At 48.2% G+C, this 22,088-nt stretch overlaps 9 protein-coding genes across 9 annotated transcripts; 3 read left to right on the forward strand and 6 right to left on the reverse strand.

The window, feature by feature from the left end:
* Positions 1–298: 298 nt before the first annotated feature.
* Positions 299–549, forward strand: M430DRAFT_20076 (hypothetical protein; the record flags this gene model as incomplete). The annotated part of the gene is made up of 2 exons (XM_024864210.1): positions 299–472; positions 529–549. The coding sequence occupies 2 exons, from the start codon at positions 299–301 to the stop codon at positions 547–549; spliced, it is 195 nt and encodes a 64-aa protein (XP_024719356.1).
* A 214-nt stretch (positions 550–763) lies between these two features.
* Positions 764–2,585, reverse strand: M430DRAFT_35665 (hypothetical protein). The gene is made up of 2 exons (XM_024866787.1): positions 1,750–2,585; positions 764–1,684 (listed from the first exon to the last, which is right to left on the reverse strand). The coding sequence occupies exons 1-2, from the start codon at positions 2,417–2,419 to the stop codon at positions 954–956; spliced, it is 1,401 nt and encodes a 466-aa protein (XP_024719357.1). The 5' UTR covers positions 2,420–2,585; the 3' UTR covers positions 764–953.
* A 488-nt stretch (positions 2,586–3,073) lies between these two features.
* M430DRAFT_141905 (hypothetical protein) lies at positions 3,074–8,934 on the reverse strand. The gene is made up of 3 exons (XM_024862736.1): positions 7,089–8,934; positions 3,930–6,767; positions 3,074–3,857 (listed from the first exon to the last, which is right to left on the reverse strand). Exons 1-3 carry the CDS (start codon positions 8,919–8,921, stop codon positions 3,219–3,221), a joined length of 5,310 nt encoding a protein of 1,769 aa, XP_024719358.1. The 5' UTR covers positions 8,922–8,934; the 3' UTR covers positions 3,074–3,218.
* A 1,724-nt stretch (positions 8,935–10,658) lies between these two features.
* On the reverse strand, positions 10,659–11,685 carry M430DRAFT_28820 (hypothetical protein; the record flags this gene model as incomplete). Its single annotated transcript, XM_024865824.1, has 3 exons — positions 10,659–10,781; positions 10,959–11,194; positions 11,559–11,685. The coding sequence occupies 3 exons, from the start codon at positions 11,683–11,685 to the stop codon at positions 10,659–10,661; spliced, it is 486 nt and encodes a 161-aa protein (XP_024719359.1).
* A 1,110-nt stretch (positions 11,686–12,795) lies between these two features.
* M430DRAFT_59487 (hypothetical protein) lies at positions 12,796–15,081 on the forward strand. Its single transcript, XM_024868801.1, has 4 exons — positions 12,796–12,920; positions 12,969–13,101; positions 13,153–14,183; positions 14,233–15,081. Exons 1-4 carry the CDS (start codon positions 12,848–12,850, stop codon positions 14,856–14,858), a joined length of 1,863 nt encoding a protein of 620 aa, XP_024719360.1. The 5' UTR covers positions 12,796–12,847; the 3' UTR covers positions 14,859–15,081.
* Positions 14,732–16,569, reverse strand: M430DRAFT_141910 (hypothetical protein). Its single transcript, XM_024862737.1, has one exon. It carries the CDS (start codon positions 16,484–16,486, stop codon positions 14,906–14,908), a length of 1,581 nt encoding a protein of 526 aa, XP_024719361.1. The 5' UTR covers positions 16,487–16,569; the 3' UTR covers positions 14,732–14,905.
* Positions 16,570–17,235: 666 nt separating this feature from the next.
* M430DRAFT_104052 (hypothetical protein) lies at positions 17,236–17,403 on the forward strand (the record flags this gene model as incomplete). The annotated part of the gene is made up of 1 exon (XM_024860899.1): positions 17,236–17,403. A coding segment is annotated over one exon (168 nt), but the record flags the coding sequence as incomplete, so codon positions are not given.
* Positions 17,285–19,211, reverse strand: M430DRAFT_123192 (hypothetical protein). The gene is made up of 2 exons (XM_024861873.1): positions 19,074–19,211; positions 17,285–19,027 (listed from the first exon to the last, which is right to left on the reverse strand). Exons 1-2 carry the CDS (start codon positions 19,141–19,143, stop codon positions 17,400–17,402), a joined length of 1,698 nt encoding a protein of 565 aa, XP_024719363.1. The 5' UTR covers positions 19,144–19,211; the 3' UTR covers positions 17,285–17,399.
* An 880-nt stretch (positions 19,212–20,091) lies between these two features.
* On the reverse strand, positions 20,092–21,916 carry M430DRAFT_141917 (hypothetical protein; the record flags this gene model as incomplete). The annotated part of the gene is made up of 5 exons (XM_024862738.1): positions 20,092–20,414; positions 20,469–21,077; positions 21,139–21,551; positions 21,603–21,664; positions 21,728–21,916. The coding sequence occupies 5 exons, from the start codon at positions 21,914–21,916 to the stop codon at positions 20,092–20,094; spliced, it is 1,596 nt and encodes a 531-aa protein (XP_024719364.1).
* Positions 21,917–22,088: the final 172 nt, after the last annotated feature.

Below are 22,088 nucleotides of genomic sequence, written 5' to 3' on the forward strand. Positions count from 1 at the left end.
GTCTTAAGAAGGGCGTATCTTAGGAGGTAAAGGTAGTACTATTAATAGTACTAACAATAAACCCCTAACCCTAAACCCTTGTACAAGTCAGGACTCGTGGACGCTGGTTGGTGGCATGCCTAAATGGTCAGGGCTGAGGGCATATACATTGTATCTACTTATTTAAGGCCAAGTCCGGCCCTGCCTTAAGACGCCTCTTTATAATAGGGTACAACCTTATTATAATCCCCATCACACTTGGGATTTCTTCACCGATAATCATTTTAACGACACGAAGACCTAACCCAATTGCAACGATATGGCCGACAACCCGTCTAAGTCGAAGGAACAGCAGGATCGGAAGGCTAAGGGCGAAGTTACTAATAATATCATTGATAACCCCGAGATGGCCGCCCTTGTACAGGAGACGGGCAGGTCGTCCCAGCGAAAGAGAAAGGAGAATAAGGAGGCAAAGGAGAAAAGAGAGAAAGAGGTACGTGATTTCATAGTGCAACGATATATACGATTCACATACTGACTCCTTAATAGAGCGGAAGCTCGGTCCCTTAATCCATGGACATCTGCGATCTATTATCAGCCCACGACATCCTTGCCACAATGACATCTTGGCTATTGGCACTATCTAGATTGTTAAGGGTTTTGGATCGTTGCTACATGGGTTCTTTGACTTGCTCTTGAAACCGTTTCTAGGAGTGTAGGTGAATTATGTATCTGGATTACCTTTCTTTACCACTGCTCTTAGGAAATGGGGGATGGTTTTCTAGTGGGGACTTGATTGTTACATTCTAACCTATCATCTGTCGCACTTGATGGATGCATGCACTGTCTATTCTTTACCGATATGCAGAATACATAGGTTCTGAAATTTAACCAATCACTCCTTCACAAAACAAAACTTATGATTTTCCGGCCTCATGTCCTCTACTCAAGTCTCTAAAAGAGTCCTTTGAAGCCTAGCCTCCGGCTTTCAGCCCTTCGTACCACTTCTTCTTCTCGGCTACTAGCACCTTGTACTTGGCCAAGTGTTGCATCTTCATCTTGACGAAGGCATCAACCTCTTCCTTCGGGACCGCGGCAACAAGCTTGTCAAAGTCAGGTACAGCGGCTCGGAGCTGTTCGAAAGGGACATTTGTAGGACCGTTGAAGCCCTCCCAAATGATGTGGTGAAACCACATCCAGCCCTCTGTCTTGCAATGTCTCATCAGCGCCGAGGGCCTCTCTTCTGCAAGCATATTGTCCCCCAGCGTCTTTCCCTCCTCATCTTCTAATATTCGCATAAACATCTCTAAATACCTATCGTACCTAGTAAGCCTCTCGTCGGCGACGTCCCAGAGGTTGGGTGTTTCTATCAGAAGCCATCTTGGCGGGGACCAGAATAGCTGGTGAGGTCCAGTATACGACCACTCCCAGTCAATTACCGCGATGATCTTGAGGTCTTGCGCGTTATTGACAATCATGTTTGCTGGCCCGAAATCGTCGCAGATGAGTTTGAATGGCCCCTTGTCATACTTTAGAGAGATAAAACGAGAAATTAAGGTCCTGAAAACGTTCCAATAGATGTACTTCTCCCTTGCATCGTCCTCATTGTCGACTGAATTTAGCTGCTCGTGCAGATGTCGCCAGTCCTGGCCAGCTACATAAGTGAAATAGTCTGTAGTTGACGGGAATGTCGTAGTTAGGGGACCTAGAAGTGAATGAGGAAATCAGAATTGGGCTAGGCGAGGATAAAAATCAAAGTGTTTAACGTACAGAAAACGTCGACTCCTCCAACATTAAGGATTTCATGTGCCTTCCATGTCATGGGCCGCGAATGTATCGTCGCGGTGTAGCTGCCGTCGCCCTTCTGAGATGCTTGGGACAAGCTACCAATCTTGAGAAAGTTGAGCTTTGAGAGTTGCAACATAAAATCAGCAATCTGCCGGTAGATGGTCTCAATATCTTTTTCACTGATATCTCCTCGTATAAGTCTAGCATCAGGGCTCTCGGGATCTTGAAGAATGTCGCCCAAGCTCATGCCTTCAATAAAGGAGGTTATAATAAACGGGCCTAGCCCAAGCTCGTTATCAGCAGCTATTCCCCAGGCTTTAACCTCAGGGACGGGAATATCAGTCTGCCCACGGACGATATTCATTGTGGCCACTTCGATCTCGACTTTCTCATCGGCATTCTTGACCTTCCCACCTCTAGGGAACCGCACCATCCACTTCTCCCCGTTAGAAAAGACCACCCCACAAGTCCAGTTAAACGAGCCGCGAAGGTCGTCGGATACCTTATCATTAGCAAGCCTGCAAGGCAAGTGGTCCTTGTGGAAAGTCGACACCCAAGTTGTCAGCCGTTCCCCGCGACATTTTATGAATTGGTCGATCCATATGAAGGCCGCTGCTCTGTTCTCGATTTCGGCACGCTCGTCCCAATCCATCGTGTCACGTGTGCTTGCTTCGACGGGCTGGAAATTTGATTGTCGAAATTCAGAGCAGGAAGGTGTGTTTATTCTGCAGCCGACATAGGCTTATAATAGTCGAGAACCCGAGATGCAGGCTTTCTTCGCATTTAGAAGTTGTTGTCAATGACTGGGGACCAGCCACAGAATAACAGGGGAAAGACAAAGGGGAGGCGGCGAAGGGCAAAATGCGCCGGGGAGAGACGAGGCCATATTTTCCCGCCTAAGGCATTAACTGGATGACTATACCTAATCGGTAAGTCACATGCGGACCTCGACCAAATGGAATGAATGCCTTGAATGCCTCAGGTCGGGCAGATTATAAACACACAGATATATATACTCGGTGTCTATTAGGCTCGGCTCATCACCGACATCACCTCAATCCGGTTGACCTAGGTATCCCTCTTCCTAAGGATCTGGGCATCTATAACCCGCATACGCGCGACACAGACTGGCCTAGGGCGGCATCCGAGACGCACGAGGCAGGTGAGGACATGGCACGGTAGAGAAAATTATAGAGGGCCTCTACTAGAACCTTGTAGAGGGAGCGGCTGGCCCGGCTATCTCTTCTGTTGTCAAAGACATGATTTGTATATGTATAGGATATTTCTCCGAATACGGTACGGAACACTCAAGCATTGCTGATACTGCGCTCTAGAACTATGCACGGGTGGTACCTATTCCTCGCCAGCTTATCCCTATACGAAATGTGTGATAAGACTGCTTTCAAATATTATGGCTGAGATTCGGGAGATAGACAGTTTTATGTGAGCCATCAAACAACGACAGCGACAGCACCAGCAGTTTCCAATACAAACATGACAACGTTACTTCCCGCCATAACACTGGCGGGTATGACCCTCGTCTCGGGATCAGGATCAAAAATGGCCACACAATACGAAATCCTCCCCAGGTACTGCACCATACTCGACGTTTCTCCAATGATAGCCAGCGAGCGTTCCTTGCTAACAGGCTTCTGCGATAGTTCATAGAAATGGTAGCAAGTACAGATCAGGGCAGGAAATACCAAGGCTGTGTTGAATACGGCCCCGACCTTGCGATTGTCGTTTGCCTTCAGGAATGAGAGTCTGCCTGTCGCGAGGTATTTCTGACCTAGGCCAGAGAAGATCAATTTCGACATGATAGTAGCGACCGTGGTTATTTTACGGAGGACAGAAATGGCTGTGTTATCCAGAGGCATCTTGGCCACGAGAGCGTCTGCTCCACCGGCTGCAGCGGCCCCGATGACGCCCATGATAGCGGAAGGTATACCGAATACATTGGCGGGGCTCACATCCATGGCTTCAGCAAAGAACAGAAAGTTTCCTGTGAAGGCGATGAAACCAGTGATAGCATGGCCGGCAGAGTAGATGGTGTTGCCTACCGATTGAGAAAATTCCAAGCTGGACAAGGCCTTGTTATCAGCCGCACTAGATGACTCGTCCACGCTCATTGCGCTCATCCTGGTGATTGGCCTCTTGAAAACCGCGGAGAATGAATTCCAATCCTTTGCTTGGATCAATGCACGAGATGTGGCGTCGTCAGCAAATGGAGCTTTGCCACGGGCGATTTTGAAGACGATTGTGATTCCTGCAGCACCGATCCAAGTGAAGAGATCAAGGAACGAGATATCGGGAAAGCCAATGGCGTTGAGAATGTCCGAGATGATGGGGATGTGAATCTTGGTGTCCAGAACGGCAATCGCAGTGCTAGCGAGCTGGTGCAGGACGTTCAACATAGCATCGACGACGACTTGGGTTGTTACCAAGACGGATTCCACCAGGATACCAGCCAGACGCTTGAGAATGTCTGCCAGACTGAGCTTTAGAAAATCCGCGGCAAGAGCCTTGAGTTGATCGAAGGTCTGGGTAAAGACCAGTCCTTGCGAGGCCATGGCCTTCATCATGTCATCAACCAAACTCTGCACTAAGCTAATTTCAGGCATTCCTTGGGGCATAGTCATGTTGTCTGCCTGATTTCGGAAATGGCTTGCCATCATTTGAGAGCCGGAGGTTTGGTCCTTGGAAGGATCCGTTGCGATGCCTGAAGGCGGCTTAGAAGCCGAATCGCCCAGTGGTGTCCAATCTTTGATGCCGGACAATTCTGCCACGGCTTTCTGTGCATCAGCAATTGAGTTGTCAAACTGGCTTTGAGCCGTCTTAATACCAGATACCATGTCCATCATATAGAACCTGACCAGGTTGTACATGACCTGTTTGGTGCGGCGAATGTCGTCCCACTCAAACAAAAACTCGACATATCGGATGAGAGTCTCGACTCCTGTCTTGATCTTATTGAAGACCCACTCGACAGCCCCAACAATAGCCTCCACAGTATCTAGGATGGCGCGGTACACTTGATTGCCGATCTTGACGATGAATTCCCACAACCCCGTGGCAGCATTCTTGATGATATCGATGACATTTTTGACACCTGTCTTCAGCCAATTGAACAGATCACCAGCTGAAATGGCAAGGTAATCACCAAGGTCAAACTTTATGCTCTTTTGTGGCACCACCAGATCTGCAAGAACCGGAGCAGCCACGCAGAACGATGGCAAGGCAGAATTCTTCGATGTCTGCTTATTGTAGGCGTCCGTCAATAGCCGTATGCTCTGAGAAGTCGCCTGGAGGTCGTTGTCTGACACTGAAGATGATACCAACGGAGCGGTCTTGGGCGTTCCCATGACTCCGCCGGCTGTGGTGTCTGTTCGAATTTGGGCGTCCTTGAGAGCATTTTTGTCAGAAAGTTGAGCCAACTTGGCAAAAGATTTGGCCATGGGATCGATGGTCTGTGTAGTGTTGCCTATTTTTGCAAAGATAGTTGCTCCAACAATGCTGTCTGTTGCTTGGATGATGATCACTTGCCCAGATTGATTGACGGGCACGGTGATTGGAGTGGTCGAAAGGATGTAGTAAAGACCATCAATGTAGACCGGTGTGCGTGCCTCAGTTGTGAGAACGACTTCAGCTCCTGTTACGGGCAGACCATCCTCTCCTTTGACTTGAATTATACTGGTGTACGAATTGAATGACACTGCCTTGCTCTGGGGGCTTGCTGCTAGTGTTATGGGTTGTGCCTGCCATAGTTTGGATGTTGTACCGGTAGCTTGGGTGAGCTTCTGGATTTTGTTGCCCCCTGCCGCAAACACTGTGTTACCACCGTCTTTGACGTTGATGTATGAAGTGATGCGTTCGATGCCATGGAGTACAGGGACTGGAACACTCCAAGAGTTTGGATCTGCAAGTCGATCAATATAGCAAGATGTATAGTAGACGACATTACTGGCATTCTTGCCGAAGATAGTGGTGACCCGGTTGCGAGTAAGCGCAATGATAGTGCTAGTACCAGCAAAAACTGGGTTGGTCAGCAAAGCTGTTCCTACGGCACTGTCATTCAGCTGCTGATCAGGATCCCATCGGTAGAGGGTGGACTGGCCCACGGCGTAGAGATCTGTGGTGCCATACAAGGACGAGCCCCTATCGTTGTTGCGGGCTGAAGCAATTGCTGAGGCGACTGTCCTATTAGGGAGAACGAGGCGAGTTGGCATGGGCGCAGCATCGCCGCTCAGGTTGAATAGAGGAACATAGGCGAGCTGGGCAACGTCTTTCACGGTACCGGCTGTGTAAATCCCATCGACGTATGCATTGGAGACACGGCCCATGCAGCTCTGGTATGTCCCTTCCTCAACATCAAAGGGCAGTGTGTGCGGTGTCCAATACACGCCGGAAGTGGTAAATGGGTCTACAATGTAGCGAGCTGTATCCTTGAGTGGTGAGGTGGGATCGCGAAGAATATCGACCATGATGTATTGCTGTTGCTGTTCTGTCTCGGAGATATATATGTTGGTAATCTGAATAGAGCTTGGTGGATTCTCAGCGTCGAAAGGAATCAGCTGCCAGTTGGGGTTGGCAATCCACCAAGAAGTAGAAGACGGTGAATTAAAAAGAGACAGAAGTAGTGTATCGGAACCATTGGCACGGACTGACATGGCCAAGCTGATGGTGTTTTCGTTCATGACGTTCTGGCCTACATCAAATGCTGTGGCCTTTGCACCAGACGGGAATCTCTCCTTGATTATCTTGGACAGATCAGTGGCCCTCCAGCCAGTCTGCGTTTGTCCGGTGGCCTCTTCGATGACGTTGAAAGCGCCGAAGGAGTCAATAGCGAAGAGCAATGCGTTTCCATTCGTGGTCTGGAGGGCCTGGAATTTGCCTTGAGGCTTAACAAGCTCTCCCTGCACATAGTTGAGCATCATATCGGTACTCGTTGTGATGGTTACTCCTTCTTGGAGTCTGTCCGGAATGGAGTTGATGCGAAAGGACTGGGGAGTGTGGGAAGCGGACGTACCATCGATTTCCGGCTCCTTCTCGATCGCCCTGATTGTGAAGTGCTTCACTCCTTCGCCAATTGTACCTGTACCCTCTGAGGGTACAGCGGAGCGTGGTGAAGAATCTGCCGAGTGTTGCTGATCTCTCGGCGCATCCAAAATAGATGAAGGGTCTTCTGAACGTCGCAAATTCTTTGGTGCTGCTTTGCCTCCTTCTTCCTCGAGTTTGTTAAGCTCTTGAGATCGGAGTTGCAAAATAAAGGCGGCCAGAGGTGGTACCTCTGCAAGTTCGATCACGCGCGGTGCGCTTGGGACCGCCTCAGAGAGCATCATGGATCTGGCTGACTCTCGTGAAACGGTAGGATTTATGTAGGTGATTAGACTGACGAGATCGTGATGTTTGGAGAAAGCAGCTGTCTTGTAGGAGAACACCTTGGCCCCGGGAAACACAAAGTTCCTGATCTGATTAAAGGGAATGGTAGAAATTTGGGCATTCAAAAAAGAGCCACTCCGGTGCCTTATATCAGCAAGCATATCACCAACGTTGGTAAATGCGTTAACGAGCCAGCCGACGTCGCCGTCTGATGACTTATCGGTACTACTTGACTTAGATGCAGAAGAGATAAGTCCGCCGCTGTTGTCAACAGAGATCACATACTCGTCTGATAGAGTTTTGTCGAGCACGTTAGCACTCCTTCCTGTAGCTGACCACTGGAGATAGACGCTGATCTTGAGGCTCTGGACGATGGTAAAAATGTTGCCACCTAGGTCAACTGGAGGAGACACGGTAGTGTCATGTTTCCCAAAGAAAATACTGCAAGAGTAGGTCGAGGTCATATTCAGTTCGCCATATGTAGCAGCCATTTTATCCCATGCATTTGATGTATGAGAATAGTCTATTGTGGCAACGAGCGGACCAGAGTCCTTGATATTGACTGTTGGTTCTTGTCCAGAGGCAAAACTCCAAGAGTACCTGACTCCACCAACAATGTCTAACGCCTTCACGCCTGTCCAGGGCTTGATGCAAGACTCCCGGGCCTTGGGTAGTATTTCTTTGGCCAGAAATGCGCCTATCGTGCTTCGTTTGATAGCTATAACACCGCTTGATTGGGCGACGTCCTGTGGTTCAATCCAATTCCAGTTGAATGACGCCGCTCCTGGCAATGGATGACTATCCGTAGCACAGAGATAGTTGAGAGTCGTGGCAGATGACTGAAGTGGAGAGGGATCCGTGATCTGGAGGCCAGACAGAGGATCAACCACAGGGCTCACCCACCGCTCTAGTCCCGTCAAGCGCAGTGGTGAGCCATCTGGCTGTTGAGCCACAGCAGTAACTCCAATGAGTGGCAGACCTTTGGCTTTGGCAGTGCTTGACCAGATATTGATGAAGGATTGAGTCAAGAGAAATTCCGCAGTTCGATCAGTAACGCCGACAAACGATGGGGCTGTTTGTGCGACGGCACTGTCCAGGTTAACAACAAGCTGTTGTAAGCTGAAAGCTGATCCCGAAATGTTGTTCAATTTTTGCCTCAGTGCGTCACGCTCCTCTGGGTGGGATTGGAAGTATGGAGTATCGAGACTCTTGTCTAAAGCCGAAGATAAAAGATTCGTGCGTGTTTTGATATACCACGGCTTTCCCGACGGTTGACTGAACCACTGCCACGATCCTGCAGAGTTCCACCCACCCGGGGGATTGTTTTTGATGACAGTGATGCTGGAGCAGTACATGTTGAAGAGGACATTATCAGAAGTATTCCCCAGGGTCACGATCGGTTCAGGTAGCTGTACCTGGGGGCCCTTTTTAGGGACATTGACAACGCAGCCAGGAGGAATGCCACTTTGCATCTGAATTCCGCATACAAATCGAACCTCAGTCAGCTTGTTGATTCGTGGGTCGCGATAATCAGTGCCATCAGGGATGTCAAAGGGATTAAGCCCTCCACTCATTTGCAAAATCTCGTCGAGAGATTTCTGAATAGTAGGAGCTCCCGTGTTATCCGCTAAGAAGCAGAGGTACGTGAGCGGCTGTTTGCCTTTAGTGTTATGCAGATATTGCACAAGGCCAGCGTTGATGCTCTCTTGAGTCGTGGAAACCACAAAGTCGTAGAGATACTTTGGGTCGGAGAGGTTCGATTGACTGGGGGCCATGGTGACAAGGTGCAACTTCAAGACTCTTGAAAGAGGATAGTTTTTGAATGGAAAGAAGTAACGAAGATACAGATCAGATTTGATGACTCTGGAAATCGCAGAAGATTGCAATCTGACAATAAGGAATCAGGCTTTATATACTGTGCTGTGCGACTTGTGTTGACCTGTTCACTCGACGCTTATGCTACACTAAGGACAGTAGGCCTAGATCTCAGCCAGCCACGCAGTGCATCTATGTTCTTTGCTGCGCAGGTAAAGCATGGTTCTGCTTTAGTTTTACAAAGTAGCAAATCTTGAAGTTTGTACATTTGGTTTAACCACCTACAAGAGCTGAGATCTGTCAAACAAATGAGGTTATAACACAGCAAATAGTGGTAATAACAGGGCAAATCCAAGTGGATTAGAACATGATTGGATTGAATAGAAAAGAAGAGTAGCTAACTACTCTATGTACTCAAAAAACAGGAGTGTTGATTTACAGGTAAATGTACGATATCTACTACAAAAGAAGTATATTTGTCTGAAGCCTGACTATCTAACAGAGACTATTGAACAAGGATCAATCTCTGTTGTATTAGGCAAAGATCGGTTGGTAACTCGGGGAACAGGATCCGTTATCCCGGCGGGTGATCCCCCAGCTTCACAAGATCATCGTGGTTGTGAGACAAGGCTACAGGTCTGAGACCCAATTGGCAAATCTCTCACTTTAGGACTCTTTCTAGCTACATCCACAAATGTACGAGGTGAGAGCTGAGAGCTGAGAAAGAGAAGTGGGTACAGAGTACGACATCAAAAGTCATAAACCAGCAGAGTGGCTTGCAGTGACCACCTCGTCAAGACTATGCCGCGAGTCGCCCTTGTCTTGCGTTAGTGGCCACCACTTCAAGTCTGCCCCTCCTTAAAGCGTTGCCGCAATTGGCCTGTTTGAATTTATCCTTTTCTAGAACCTGTTTTCCGAGTTTTAGATTGGCTAGCGATACATCGGGCCCCCCGATCCTACACCGGCTCTCGCCTACCTTATCATTTCAGGGTTTCTGCGACCGACTAGGTTATATAAGCACCGGTTCGAGTTAGGACCCTTAACTATGTAGGTACCTACTACCTTTGTTGAGATACAATTTGTATGGTAAACTAGATGGAATAGGTGGTGCGCAGACATATCTACATTGTTGTCTAGGCGTGTTTAATTCTCCCGGGCCAAACACAGTGATTTTTTGGTCCGGTGGCGTAGTGTAGCCTGACACGCAGTTTATGCTAACGAGGGGTTCGGCCCGTACCGGTCTTAGACTTCCGGCAATTCTTTCCGCGCGCAGGGGCTGACGGTGAGACCCCTGGGAATCTGACGGAGAGAGGTAAGTACTACGTCGATTTAGATAGATCCCATATCTAGGTGATACGATATGATATTCCTATATCACATACTATTGGAGACCCTAAGGGCGGCCGCACCGGTGAAGGCGATTTTGCAGGTTTTGAGGCAGAAGGATCGGCCTCCCTAAGATCGCCCGCCTTTGAATCCACTACCTAGGTAAGGTAGAGAATAGATGATCTCCGATCCTCAGCCATACTTGCTCGCCAGCTATTTCCTGGCAACGCTCCTGTCCAGTTACTTCTGGAAGTTAGTGTGCTATAACGCTCTCAGATGATGGGAGGAGGCTTTATTTGTATTGTGTCATCTCTGTGATTACTATCCAATCAGAAATATCGAAGTTAAATCCGCTTGGAGAGCTTTCGTATTCATTCACGATCCGTCCTTGGATCGAGACCCGAGGATACTCGAGACGAAGATGCTACATTCTTCTCGCGCCGCAGGATTGTTAAACTTGTATAGCTTGACAAAGTACGTGGTACGGAGGTTACCTACATCAAAATAAATGGCGTACAATAGCTATCTATTTAATTCTAGTTCTTGACAAAGGTCTGATGTCATGTGTAACCTCTTGCTCGGTCTGTTCTTGACAGTGAGCATAGAAGCCCAGAAACTCCTCAACGCTATTGTAGACGCCACTCCGCCAGTCTTCGCTATGAACGCCATACCTTCCATTCAAATGGTTCATCCTTTGCCTTCTCACGCCGGCAATACAAGGCATAAGAGCCGCCCCGACGTGGACCGCCACCAATATCGAACGCAACCACAATCTCCCAGTCCTCCCCAATACCCGTCAACTGATTATACGTGACGCTGAAATCCGTCGGTTGACAAGGCCTGCCTGAGTCTTTGTTCCGGATGGGCATCACGACGCCTCTGAGCGTTTCTGCCAGCTGCTGTGCTGCTATGCATGCTCAGTAGGCGAAATAAACGCGAATTGCTGTGCGTCGTGGTGGTAGAGAATCCCGGGGCCCATGATGCCGCCTACCAGTGTACAGAGGTACGCCAAGTCGGCCAGGAGAAACTCAGCTAGGACGACGGTCTTGGGGATGGGTGTACGGATCTCCATAAAGTATTTCTCTCTAATCCAAATTGACGGGATCGGGGGCGACGCCGTCTAAGTGTTTGCGTTGGATGGACTTGGCGAGCACATCGTCGTCGTCAAAAAGCTGTCGCGAGTCGCGACGTAACGGACTCCGGAATGTTGACCCGGAGTACACGACAGCAGTCTTGCATGCGGATCTGTTGGGCTTGCCTTTCAGACTAACTAGGCAAAACAGGCTGGGCTTCTACGGCGTGGACCAAAGCGCAGATCAAGATGATGTTGTGCTGCGATAACGTTTTGCGATATTGCTGGAGTGCGGATGCAATCTTAGTGCGTCGCTCTTGATCCATATTATCCGGTAGAGAGAGAGATATACCACCGTCATTGTTTTTTATTGCAAAGTAGGTGGAAAGGTGTAGAAAGTAGTTGTTGGGAGTAAAGTCTTCTATCGATTTGGCCTATTGAGGTTCTTGTTTCTATTTTGATACATTAGTAAATGCCGGATTTATCAATGCGAAGAAGGAGGAATACAAGTGGCCCATTAATACTTGGGCTACTAAGAAGCACAGAAAGAAATTGGTCTTACGGTCTTAGGCTCATCGTATAGATGGAAGTGACTAGATGTCAGTGGGGCTATGATCAGACACTCGGGAAAGACAAAGGAAGAGGTGTGGGAGCTTCTTAAAAGGAGAGACAATGAGGCAAAGATCGAAGGATTCATGTGTACATTCCTATATCAGTGAATTTGGAATGAATAATGTAGCCAGATTTTTATTTCAAATATGTTGATAGATGGTCAGAAGCCAAGCATCTGGGGCGCTTCGTGTTTTGAGGTGAAAGTCGATTAATGTGATTCTTTTTGGCCGCTGGGGTGGGGGGGGGGGGGGAGCTTGGGGATAGGAGAAAATCAACTACGATTTGTAATCCTGCAATAGAAGGAGAGAATTAAAAAAAGAACTAGGGAGGGGGAGACAAAGAACACTCTTCTTCTAAACTAATTTGTATAAAGGACCATACGTTTACACTAGAAAACAGTTCTTCAGGAATTGGATCGGGCGTAATGTCTCGTGCACGAGACTGCGACAACGGTAGCGTGGTCTGTTTAGAAACCTTGATACCATGAACACGAGAGTAACCATAAAGATAAGAATATCCTTTGAGAAACTCGGATTCAATTACACAAGTACCACTGACATTCTCGTCCGATCGCATTACGGATTTTGTGTTGGAGCAGGGCAACCACACGTGATACCCCGCATACTTCGACTAGAGGAGTGCGGGGTAATTCCCGCATAAACGCTTAATTGAAAGCGAGGCGCCATCCCCGAAGAGGATAAGCTAAACTCAAAGAGGCAAGCCTGAATGTACCTTGGTTTACCGGAATAATGCGGGGGCGAGAGCTGCCTCAGCGGCGCGCGCGTATCAGCATTCTCGTTTTCACACTCTTTCTCGTCGCTGGCCTCTTTGTTAGAATATCCAAGTCATCTATCCCAGAGTTGATACAGACTGGATATGCAATCGCAAAAGCGTGCTTGTATTGATGATCAGACGGATGAGGCCTCCAGAGGATCGAAGAGCCGTGCCTGTGAGTTCTATGATAGCTTTGCACGGGCCACACCCTGACTGACAATAGGCAACGAATGCAAGAAACACAAAATCAAGTGCGAGCGGAGGCCGGGGGTGTCAAGCTGTGCCAGGTGCCATAAGCAGGGCCGCAGATGTATTAGCAGCGGTCACCTCCAAAGAATCGTCGAAGAGGACACCGCGTAAGCGGCCTGATCAGTCAAACATGCCAGGCTTACTGACGTGTAGGATAGGTGGAAGAAGGTGGCAAGTGCTCACACACTACAGCTCCAATCAGCAGTTTTAGACCTCCTTAGACATTGTCAATTGCCTGACCTGTCAACTTACAAAACAAATGCAACAACACCCCAATCATTGGATGCCGTGCTTCCTTGTCCGGAAACAGGTTCTACTATGGCAATGACAAGGGAGAATTCACAGGAACCAGGGACTGAGGCTGAACTGGTTCCAGCTCCGATGCGCAGCTTATACGAAGTGACGAAACTACGGAATCTTCGAAGTAATCTGTACAGTCAGCCACGAACCATAAACATGATAGACAACGACATGATATCAAGAGGAGTTTTATCCCTTGACCAGGCAGAAATGCTGTTTTCCCTCTTTAATCGTACTATGAACCATTGCTTGTGGGGCGGGATTGCACTCACCCATTCTGATTTGACATCTGTCAGGCAATCATCGTCTCTTCTTACCGTCGCGATATTAGCTGTTGCATCCTTACACGTTCCGGACCAGAATGAAACCTTTGAGGCGTGCTACCTAGAGTTTGTTACGTTGGTGTCAAAGTCAACGCTCAACCGTTACCACACCCTAGACGAGATACGAGCTCTCTGTATAGGTGCGTTTTGGCTCTCGGACCTTAGCTGGAAGCTGTCTGGCCATGCTATAAGAATAGCAACAGAGATGAACCTGCATCGAGGGGTCCAAAGACTACTAAGGGGAAAGCTTGAGAACTTTGAGCACGTTCAATTGTGGTACCTGTTATATGTATGCGATCATCATTTCAGCATAGCATATGGTCGGCCTCCGGTGATTCACGAAAGTCCAGCGATCAGGAACTACGAGGCGTTTCTGCAATCTCCACTAGCTGGGCCAGGCGATGTCCGGTTGGTAGCTCAGGTTGCACTTTTTATAATCCTGACCCAAGGATATGATGAATTTACCTCAGATGTTGAACAGCCCTTAGAGGAGGACGACTTTGATCGCCTGAGGGCGCTTACCCTGGACGTTGAGATGTGGCGGATGAAGTGGCAGCCTAGATCAGGTACCATTAAATAACAGATTTATGACGGCTTCGCTGACGCGCTTTGTAGCAGACAGTCCATATGTTGGTTGTTATCCTTCTAAAGGCGTTGTGTTACACTATCACTTCGCAAAATTCCAGCTAAATTCTCTTGCCCTCCGCGCCATCGCATCCGATGCCCTTCTTTCCATGGATCGAAGAGATGCTATCAACATCGCCATCTCCTCTGCTATATCAACTTTGAGCATGATTCTTCACGAACCAGACATCCGCAGCGCCATAGTCGGCGTTCCTCTCTTCACGCATACAATGGTTGCCTTCTGCGCCGTCTTTCTCCTCAAAGTAGCGTGGACACGGAACTCGCAATTCCTGAACATTGACAAGCGCCAGGTACAGTATCTTGTACAGAATGTTATTGAGATGATGTCTAGTGTCGCCGCCAGCGACAGGCATCTCACGTACCACATCGCTCGTGGCTTGAGTAAGATGCTGAATAGGCTCAAGAATAGGGGTATAAGTCCGGATGCGCAAGCGTATAGGACTGCAAGTACCGTTGCAGCTGCAGGCTTGGGCGGGCCGACACAGGTCTCTATATTCGATACTTTGGGTACGTATGGATTCGAGTTTGATGATACTTGGAGCGAGTTCCCGACGTTTCCTGATCCGTTCGCTATTATGTTACCCAGTGATGGATAGTATGATTAACTACACGTAATACCCGCTCTTGTTATGGCAGCTTTGCGTTACATATCATGCGCCAACTCTATATGCACTGTTGATTCCTTCGCGCTGTCGACAAGTCCCTCGCTCTTGTTCCTTAGCTTTGCCTGACTCTGTAGCTGGATATCTATCTTGGCAACAAAGTCCTTGTCGACAGAATTCCTGACCACTTTGAAAATAGACGGTCGCTTCCCGTCCTGGTCAGCAAATAGCAAGTCCACCGCTTCGAGGGGCCGCTGAGAAGTCTCTGGGAAAAAGAGATAGACGATCGGAACGGTAACAAAGTTGATGACTGCAAAAACAACGTAGGTTTTATACCCAATGTTTGTGATCATTGGCGGAGTCATTTCGACCACGACAAATGTAAAGAGCCACTGGGACACGACAGCGAGTGCGCCGCCACGAAGTCTGAGCTTTAGTGGGAGGAGCTCGCTCGGGTACACCCACATGTTCGACTGCCATCCTACTGTAAAGAAAGTTTGGAAGAGGTAGAGAACAACCACGGCACCGTAGCCTGGCCCCTTTCCACCCACACCAACCAAAATGGCTGACAGGGCCATGCAGAGACACATGCCGGTCGAGCCAAGCATAAAGAGTCGTCGACGCCCGATGCGGTCGACCACCAACCATGGAATCAAGCTGCTGAGAAAGTAGAAGGCCTGTAAGCCGCCGGACACAAGGAGGGAGACATGTCTCGACAAACCGACAGAATTCTGGAAGATGTACGGGCCGAGTGAAGACATGACATTTACCCCAGATAGTTGCTGGAAAAAGTTTGCCGCAAAGGCGATCAAAACACGAGTCCAGCCACTGATGCCGTTATCTTTGAACACATCGCTCCAAGATCCGGTTTCCTGGGCCTCAGTTGCAATTGCATACCGAATCTCATTCATTTCCTCCACTACTTCGGGTGTATCAATGTGTCCTCCCCGCAAAGCTGCTAGGGCCACCGTGGCGCGGTCAACCTGGTCAGTCGCGCAGAGGTAGCGTGGGGATTCAGGGAGGAAAGGCGTGAGAATGACGATGATGATACAAAACACAATCTGAAATGCGCATGGCAGACGCCATTGAATTGAGCCAGCGTAGGAGACCATAGCATAGTCGAGCCAATTTGAGATGATGAGGCCGACGATAAGGTTTGAGAGCTGCATAGCCATCATGCGGCCTCGGGACTTGGGCATGGCGCACTCTGTGAGCCAGATAGGAATCACAGTGGTCATAATTCCGAGCCCAAAGCCAGCAAGGATTCGGCCCACAAGAAACTGGGCTAGTCCAAACGTTGTGGTTTGCAGGATTGCACCTACTGACACGATTATGGCGCCAGCGATATTATTCGCCTTGCGTCCGCTCTTGTCACCGACGACGAATGTAAATAAAGCACCAAATAATGCACCTAAATCATAGGCAGATACTAGGAAAGCGAGAAGGGAGGCATTTGGATTATCGAAGACTTCAAGGAAGACGGTGGATGTTGTAAGGCCGCCCATGTAACCAATGTCGTAGCCAAAGAGGAGGAAGCCCATGGAGCAACAGAAAGTGACGGCATAAAGAAGGCTCTGACCTTTGAGGCCGATGAAAGTTGGAGATTCGTTCATTGCAAGCATCGATTGTGAATTTGTGGATGTGAAGGTCCAGGCCTTGCTTAAGCTATATCAGAGCCGTCAGGCCAATTGAACTTGTTGGCAAGAGATGATGAATAACGATATCACATAAAGTATCTAGATTCTGATCTGTCAAAAGTAGAGCTCGAGTCTGAATGATTGAGTCCAAGGGCCATTGTGAGGACTGAGGACTATTATATAACTGCGGAGTACCCCAGATAGGGGTGGGTCTTGCGATTCACACTTCCCCGCACTAAACCCCAGATTATGATAACAGCTCCACCTCGGGGCTTCACCGAGATATCAGCGCTACATCACCGAGTCTGCTACTGCTTATCAATCCTTCGACTGTGCTCTTCTTAGGCTCTTTTTCTTGCTCTCTAACAATATAGAGTGATTTGATAGAATTCAACACCCCGGTACGATCGGCACCTGGACATCGGGCTGCTCTCCGAATTATTTCATACGCATCGGACTTTTGCCGAACCCCTCGTGCAGATCTTTTGAACAGGCTATATTCCCCCTGTAGGCTCAATTCGGGAAATCGGCTTGATTACAAAGTTGCTAGACCTTAAACCTCCTGGCAGAAGATTTCCACAGAGTGCCTAAGGACAGGCAGGTCTCGTGTTACTAAATTTACTATTTTATATGTTTTGTAAGTTCACTTTAAACAGACTTGTCTAACATCATTACAGAAACCGATCTACTCTATCACTCTAAGAATGATTATCTTACTTCCCTAAACTGGTTTCTGTGGCCTCAGTGTTATGGGCGGCGGCATGGCACATAATTTTGTCAAATCAGGATTTCCAGTTGAGGGGTATGGCCTCTATAAGCCTATGATTGCAAAGTTCGTTGAAGCTGGCAGCAAGGGGGCTAGCTCCCCTGCGACCGCCGCTCAGGGTGTTGAAATTAGTTAAACTAGAGTTATGGTTCCTCCCGTCTTCTCCTTGATGTCATTGGCAATATCTTCAGCAGGTGTTACATACCCCATGTCAGCATATACGTCCGCGCCAAATAATAACCCGACCCATTGGAACTTCAGGTTGTAGACCATAGACCCCGAGTCCCCACCGCTCGCAAATGGCTGGCCCGAAGCCAAAGATTTGACCTCAATCTCGTGAGATGTTACTCCTTTACCCCAATCGATCTTCCGCCGCATCTGATTAACCTGTCCAACGGTGGCCCTTGTACTTCTGCCAGTTTTGACGACTACATCATCCTTAAAAATTGACCCAAGGGTCTTGATAGTATCCTTTGGTTCTGGATTGTATAGGAACTGCAACCCTTCAAGAAAGGGGAGCGGAATATCCTTCGCTAGTGCTGGCTTATTTTGCATGTCATCACCGGGACCAGGGGACTTAAGGGCAACCAGGGCCCAATCCATGCGTCTGTTAGCCTCGTTGACCCAATGTCCCGACGCATGCTTAACGTTACCCAAGCCTTTAGCTGCAGCAAATCTGTCGAGAATTTGGAGGGTCCTGGTATTGCGTGAATTGGGGTCTTGGCCTGCTGCTAGCTGAGCAGAAACTATTGCCCTTGTATGTTCGGCGTCATATTTCGCTGGATGCTCGACAGTAATCTGCCGGAAGACTTTTCTACCCTCGAGGCCAATGCCTTTATCCTTGTTGGTCCGTCGACCCTGTGGGTCACCGGACTCAATGACATGATAACACGTGAGGAAGCATTTTGTTCTTTCAACCTCACCATCGGCCTGGTAAAATACCACCGGCCCAAGACTTTCAGCTGCCTTGCTGTCGAGTTCTGTTGAGATCGATGCGCCGTTTGTTGGAATTGCAGATAGATAGTCTATGTCGAGAAGTTTTGCCTTGGTCGGCTCCTGGTTCATGGATGCACAGAGTGTAATGAAACCTGGGAGTATCTCAACATTGACTTCAACGTCATCTGGGACGCTGACAGATACAATTTCTTTCCTTATCTGCTCCTCAACCAGTGACCAAATATGCCTTGAGCCTGGCCTAACGAAGATTATCACTGTTGGCGTGAGAGGGGTGGATTGGAATCTTCGATGGCGGTTGTGGTATGCTATCGAGGTCCATTGGACGCTGTGCTTCTCAACTTGAGCCTCAACATATGGCTCGATCAGCTGAAAGGTTCTGAGAGCTGGGGTATCTCGGCGGACTATCTCGGATTCATCGTTATACATGAGCTCCGGGTTACGTATTTCCACTCTCATTTGAAGGCCCGCTGGACTTGCCCTCTCCTGCACTATTTCAAAGACGCATTGTGCCGCTGCCTTCCATCTCACGGCATCTGTATCGTGGGTCGTAATGATAACAGTGTCTTTGGCTCTCTCAGGGAACCCTCGCTGCCACAAACGTTCGGCTCTCATGTGGAAGACCACCTTTACCCCGCACTCCTTGAGTACCTCTCTGATAGGGTCGTCGAGTTCATCGAGAATTTTCTCAGCCATCGGTGAAGCCCGTGTCGTCTCGTGCGGCAGGGGAACCGGGATCTTGTTTTCTGGGGCAGCGCGGTATGGGTCCTTGAGCGCATTGTACATTTCGATACTGCAAGCATTGGCTGTAGATATATTAGCATAGCAAGATATTAGGTAGGCTCAACGCACCCTCAGGGCCGAAGTACTCCGAGGAGGTGTCCTCGGACAGGTATTTCCTCTTCACAGATCGGACAACCATTATTGTTGGATAAGCGTGGCCTTTACTTGAATATTGTTGTGAATCAGAGCGGTGGGAGGTGATGGGGGATATCGAACAGAGATGGAAGAAACTGTCCTCATTGTGAATTAAGCTATCTCGCTTCTCTGTCTAATTACCTTGATGGGTACCTACCTACGTACCTAGGTAGGTAAGGTACCTAGGTACCTAAATCGTATAATACCAGCTCGTGATGCACGCGCCTCCCCTCATTGGGATAGACGCGCTTACCGCCCTCCCCGCATTGCTATGCGCGCTTACCGCGTCGGCGAGAACGATCGTGCAATGAAAGTGATTTGCATCGTGGTAGCGTTTTCACGCGTTTTGTTAGCAAGGTTGATCACTAACATAACCCTTTTGACATCAAATGACACTGTTTTGTTATGTCTACCTACCTCTTAAAGCATCAAGGGCCTTAAGATCCCAAAATCCCCGTTCTAACTCGTAAAACTGCTTGCCTTTTGGTTGTTTTGCTTACGGCTGCCATTTCTTTATTGCTCACTGAGCTGTACTACTAAGATCTGCCGCCACTTCGGTTTGTCACCGCTGTACCGTTTCCATATTGTTATTTGTGTAAATCTCGTTGTTTTGCATATTGTTGTTTAGGTTGTCTATTGAAGTCAATTATTTCTGTTCAATATAGTTGAAAAGGAGTTTTGAAGTCTTATATTCGTCATGTGAGTAAATCTGTAAAGCATTCTCAGCAAATCTAACCTCGATAAGCCTGCAAAATCTCGAGGACGAGCCTGGAGGATAGAACATTTTTTGAAGCACTATGTATTTTCAGTGTCATTATATTTCAATATCCAAATAGCTGCCAAGAAATTGACATTTGTTTCTCTGCATCTTCTCCTCAACACCCTTAGTTCCTCATTATCCCAATGCTTACATACACTCTTATTAATTTCTCTAACTCCACAATCCTCTCACCTATGAAGCTCGTTTGCCGTAAGGTTCAAATGGGGACAGGAACGCACATAGAGCCATACCACCATACAGTGCACCACAAATAAAAATGGGTCCCGCGGTTTCCGTATTAGCAACTGTAGCAATAACAGCAGACATCGCTCCCATGAACCTGCAAAAGGCCACTGCAATTCCATTTCCGGTGCCTCTGTGAGCAGATGGAAGCACTTCCACCGTGTATCCATAGAGCGTCCCGTAATATATCTCAAGTGTGAAGGAGATCACATAACTATAGGCGATATTCTGAGCCTGTGAAGTGACTTGGGAATAGGCGAAAAAGAAAGCCACTGCGATTCTTAGTCGGCAAGGCCCGATGAATATTCTGATAAGAGACTACTTACTGGTAAGAACAGCCCCAATGATCATAGTGTATCTTCGTCCTAGTGGTGCCCAGTTTGCCATATGGCCGGCTAACATGGGCCCGAAAATACCGCAAACTTGGACCAGCGCATAATTCCTCCAAGTTTCGTACGTACTTGTAACCCCGAATTCCACGCCCCGACTGGCGAGATACGAAGGCAGAAAGACATTGAATAAAGGATATGCGAGGCCAATCATGGCCCAGGAGAGCCAAATAAGTAGCGTAGAGAACGCAATCTTCTTTGTTATAAACAAATTTCGGATGTGAATCCAGAATTCCCCAACTGAGAACTTCGATCGCGAGTGTGCTGAACTTATGGTTCCGCATGCCTCAAGCTGTTCTAGCGTAATCGAGCATGGCCGGTTGTATTTTTCAGCTATTTCTTGGAAGTTGTGAACTAGTTCCGCATCCTTACCTTGCCCGAGAAGGAACTTAGGAGTTTCCCTTAGACGAATAACTGTTATTCGGGCCATACTCATGAGAAAGATCATGGTCCCCATGGTGTACATTAGATATCTCCAGCCGCTGTTATTAGCCTTCGTGCAAGGAGTAAAGGGCGCCACATTTGGGTCAGAGCAGCTGTAATTTGCTGTGTGCTGCATCAGAAGGCCATAATGAAAAAAGGATGGAAGATAGGCTGAATGACATACGCATGAAGCCCCAAGCGACCAAACCTGCAACAGTACAACCGACCCCAAACCATGAAGCAAGCCAGGTTACTAGCCATTGCTTGTTGGAAGGCAAGTACTCCAAGAAGACCGTGGTGTCCAAAACCAAATTGCCACCAGCACCAAATGCTGAGGTAGCAATGAAAAACCCAAGTGATTCCCAATTCGGTGATGCGCCAGCAACGATTGTGAAGATTGCGCATATAAAGAGCGACACGTTAAAAGAGGTTTTACGACCAATGATATCAGCGCTGAAACCCCAGAACAGTGCTCCAACAAACATCCCAACATACACCGCGATAGTTAAGCCTCTAACGTAAGAAGGACTGAACTCAAAAACTGCCTGTCCAGCAATGATTCCTTGTAATGAAAGTTGCAAGGCATCCACAGAATATCTTGTACAGGTTCAGTATTGGGGTAGTGTACACGTAAGGATGGTGTCCTACCCAAAGCCGTTAAGAAAAAACAATTTCCAGTGATATGGTGTCCATCCAATTTCGTCAAGTGTCTGTCTCACGCAAATTAGCATGAACTATTGGATACCCGTTCATAGAATAAGACATGGGCTCACGTTGTTTACAATGTGCATCTTTTTGTTTAACGCAGGATCAAGGTCGAGAACACCTAGAACCTCCTGCTCCTGGCCAATTTTTTCGGGACCGGCCTCCCCTGAGTCTGATCCCATCTTCTTCTCAATCTCATCGTCATTGGCGTAGCCCTTCTCCGGGCTAACCAATGTGACGGGTGCTTCTACTGACATGGTGTGCTCTAGGAACGTGAATATATGGCGAGGTTGAATTGTCTTGGGTTGGAAGGCTGCGGGCCAACGATGGCTACTGAGACGGAGATTTCAGAGATTGATTCTGTTGGCAATGGCTGAAGAAAAACCCGTGAGCAATAGCATGTTAATGAAACGATAGGAGTCCTATTGG

The sequence above is a fragment of the Amorphotheca resinae genome (assembly GCF_003019875.1).
Source record: "Amorphotheca resinae ATCC 22711 unplaced genomic scaffold M430scaffold_8, whole genome shotgun sequence".
NCBI classification, from domain to species: Eukaryota; Fungi; Ascomycota; class Leotiomycetes; order Helotiales; family Amorphothecaceae; genus Amorphotheca; species Amorphotheca resinae.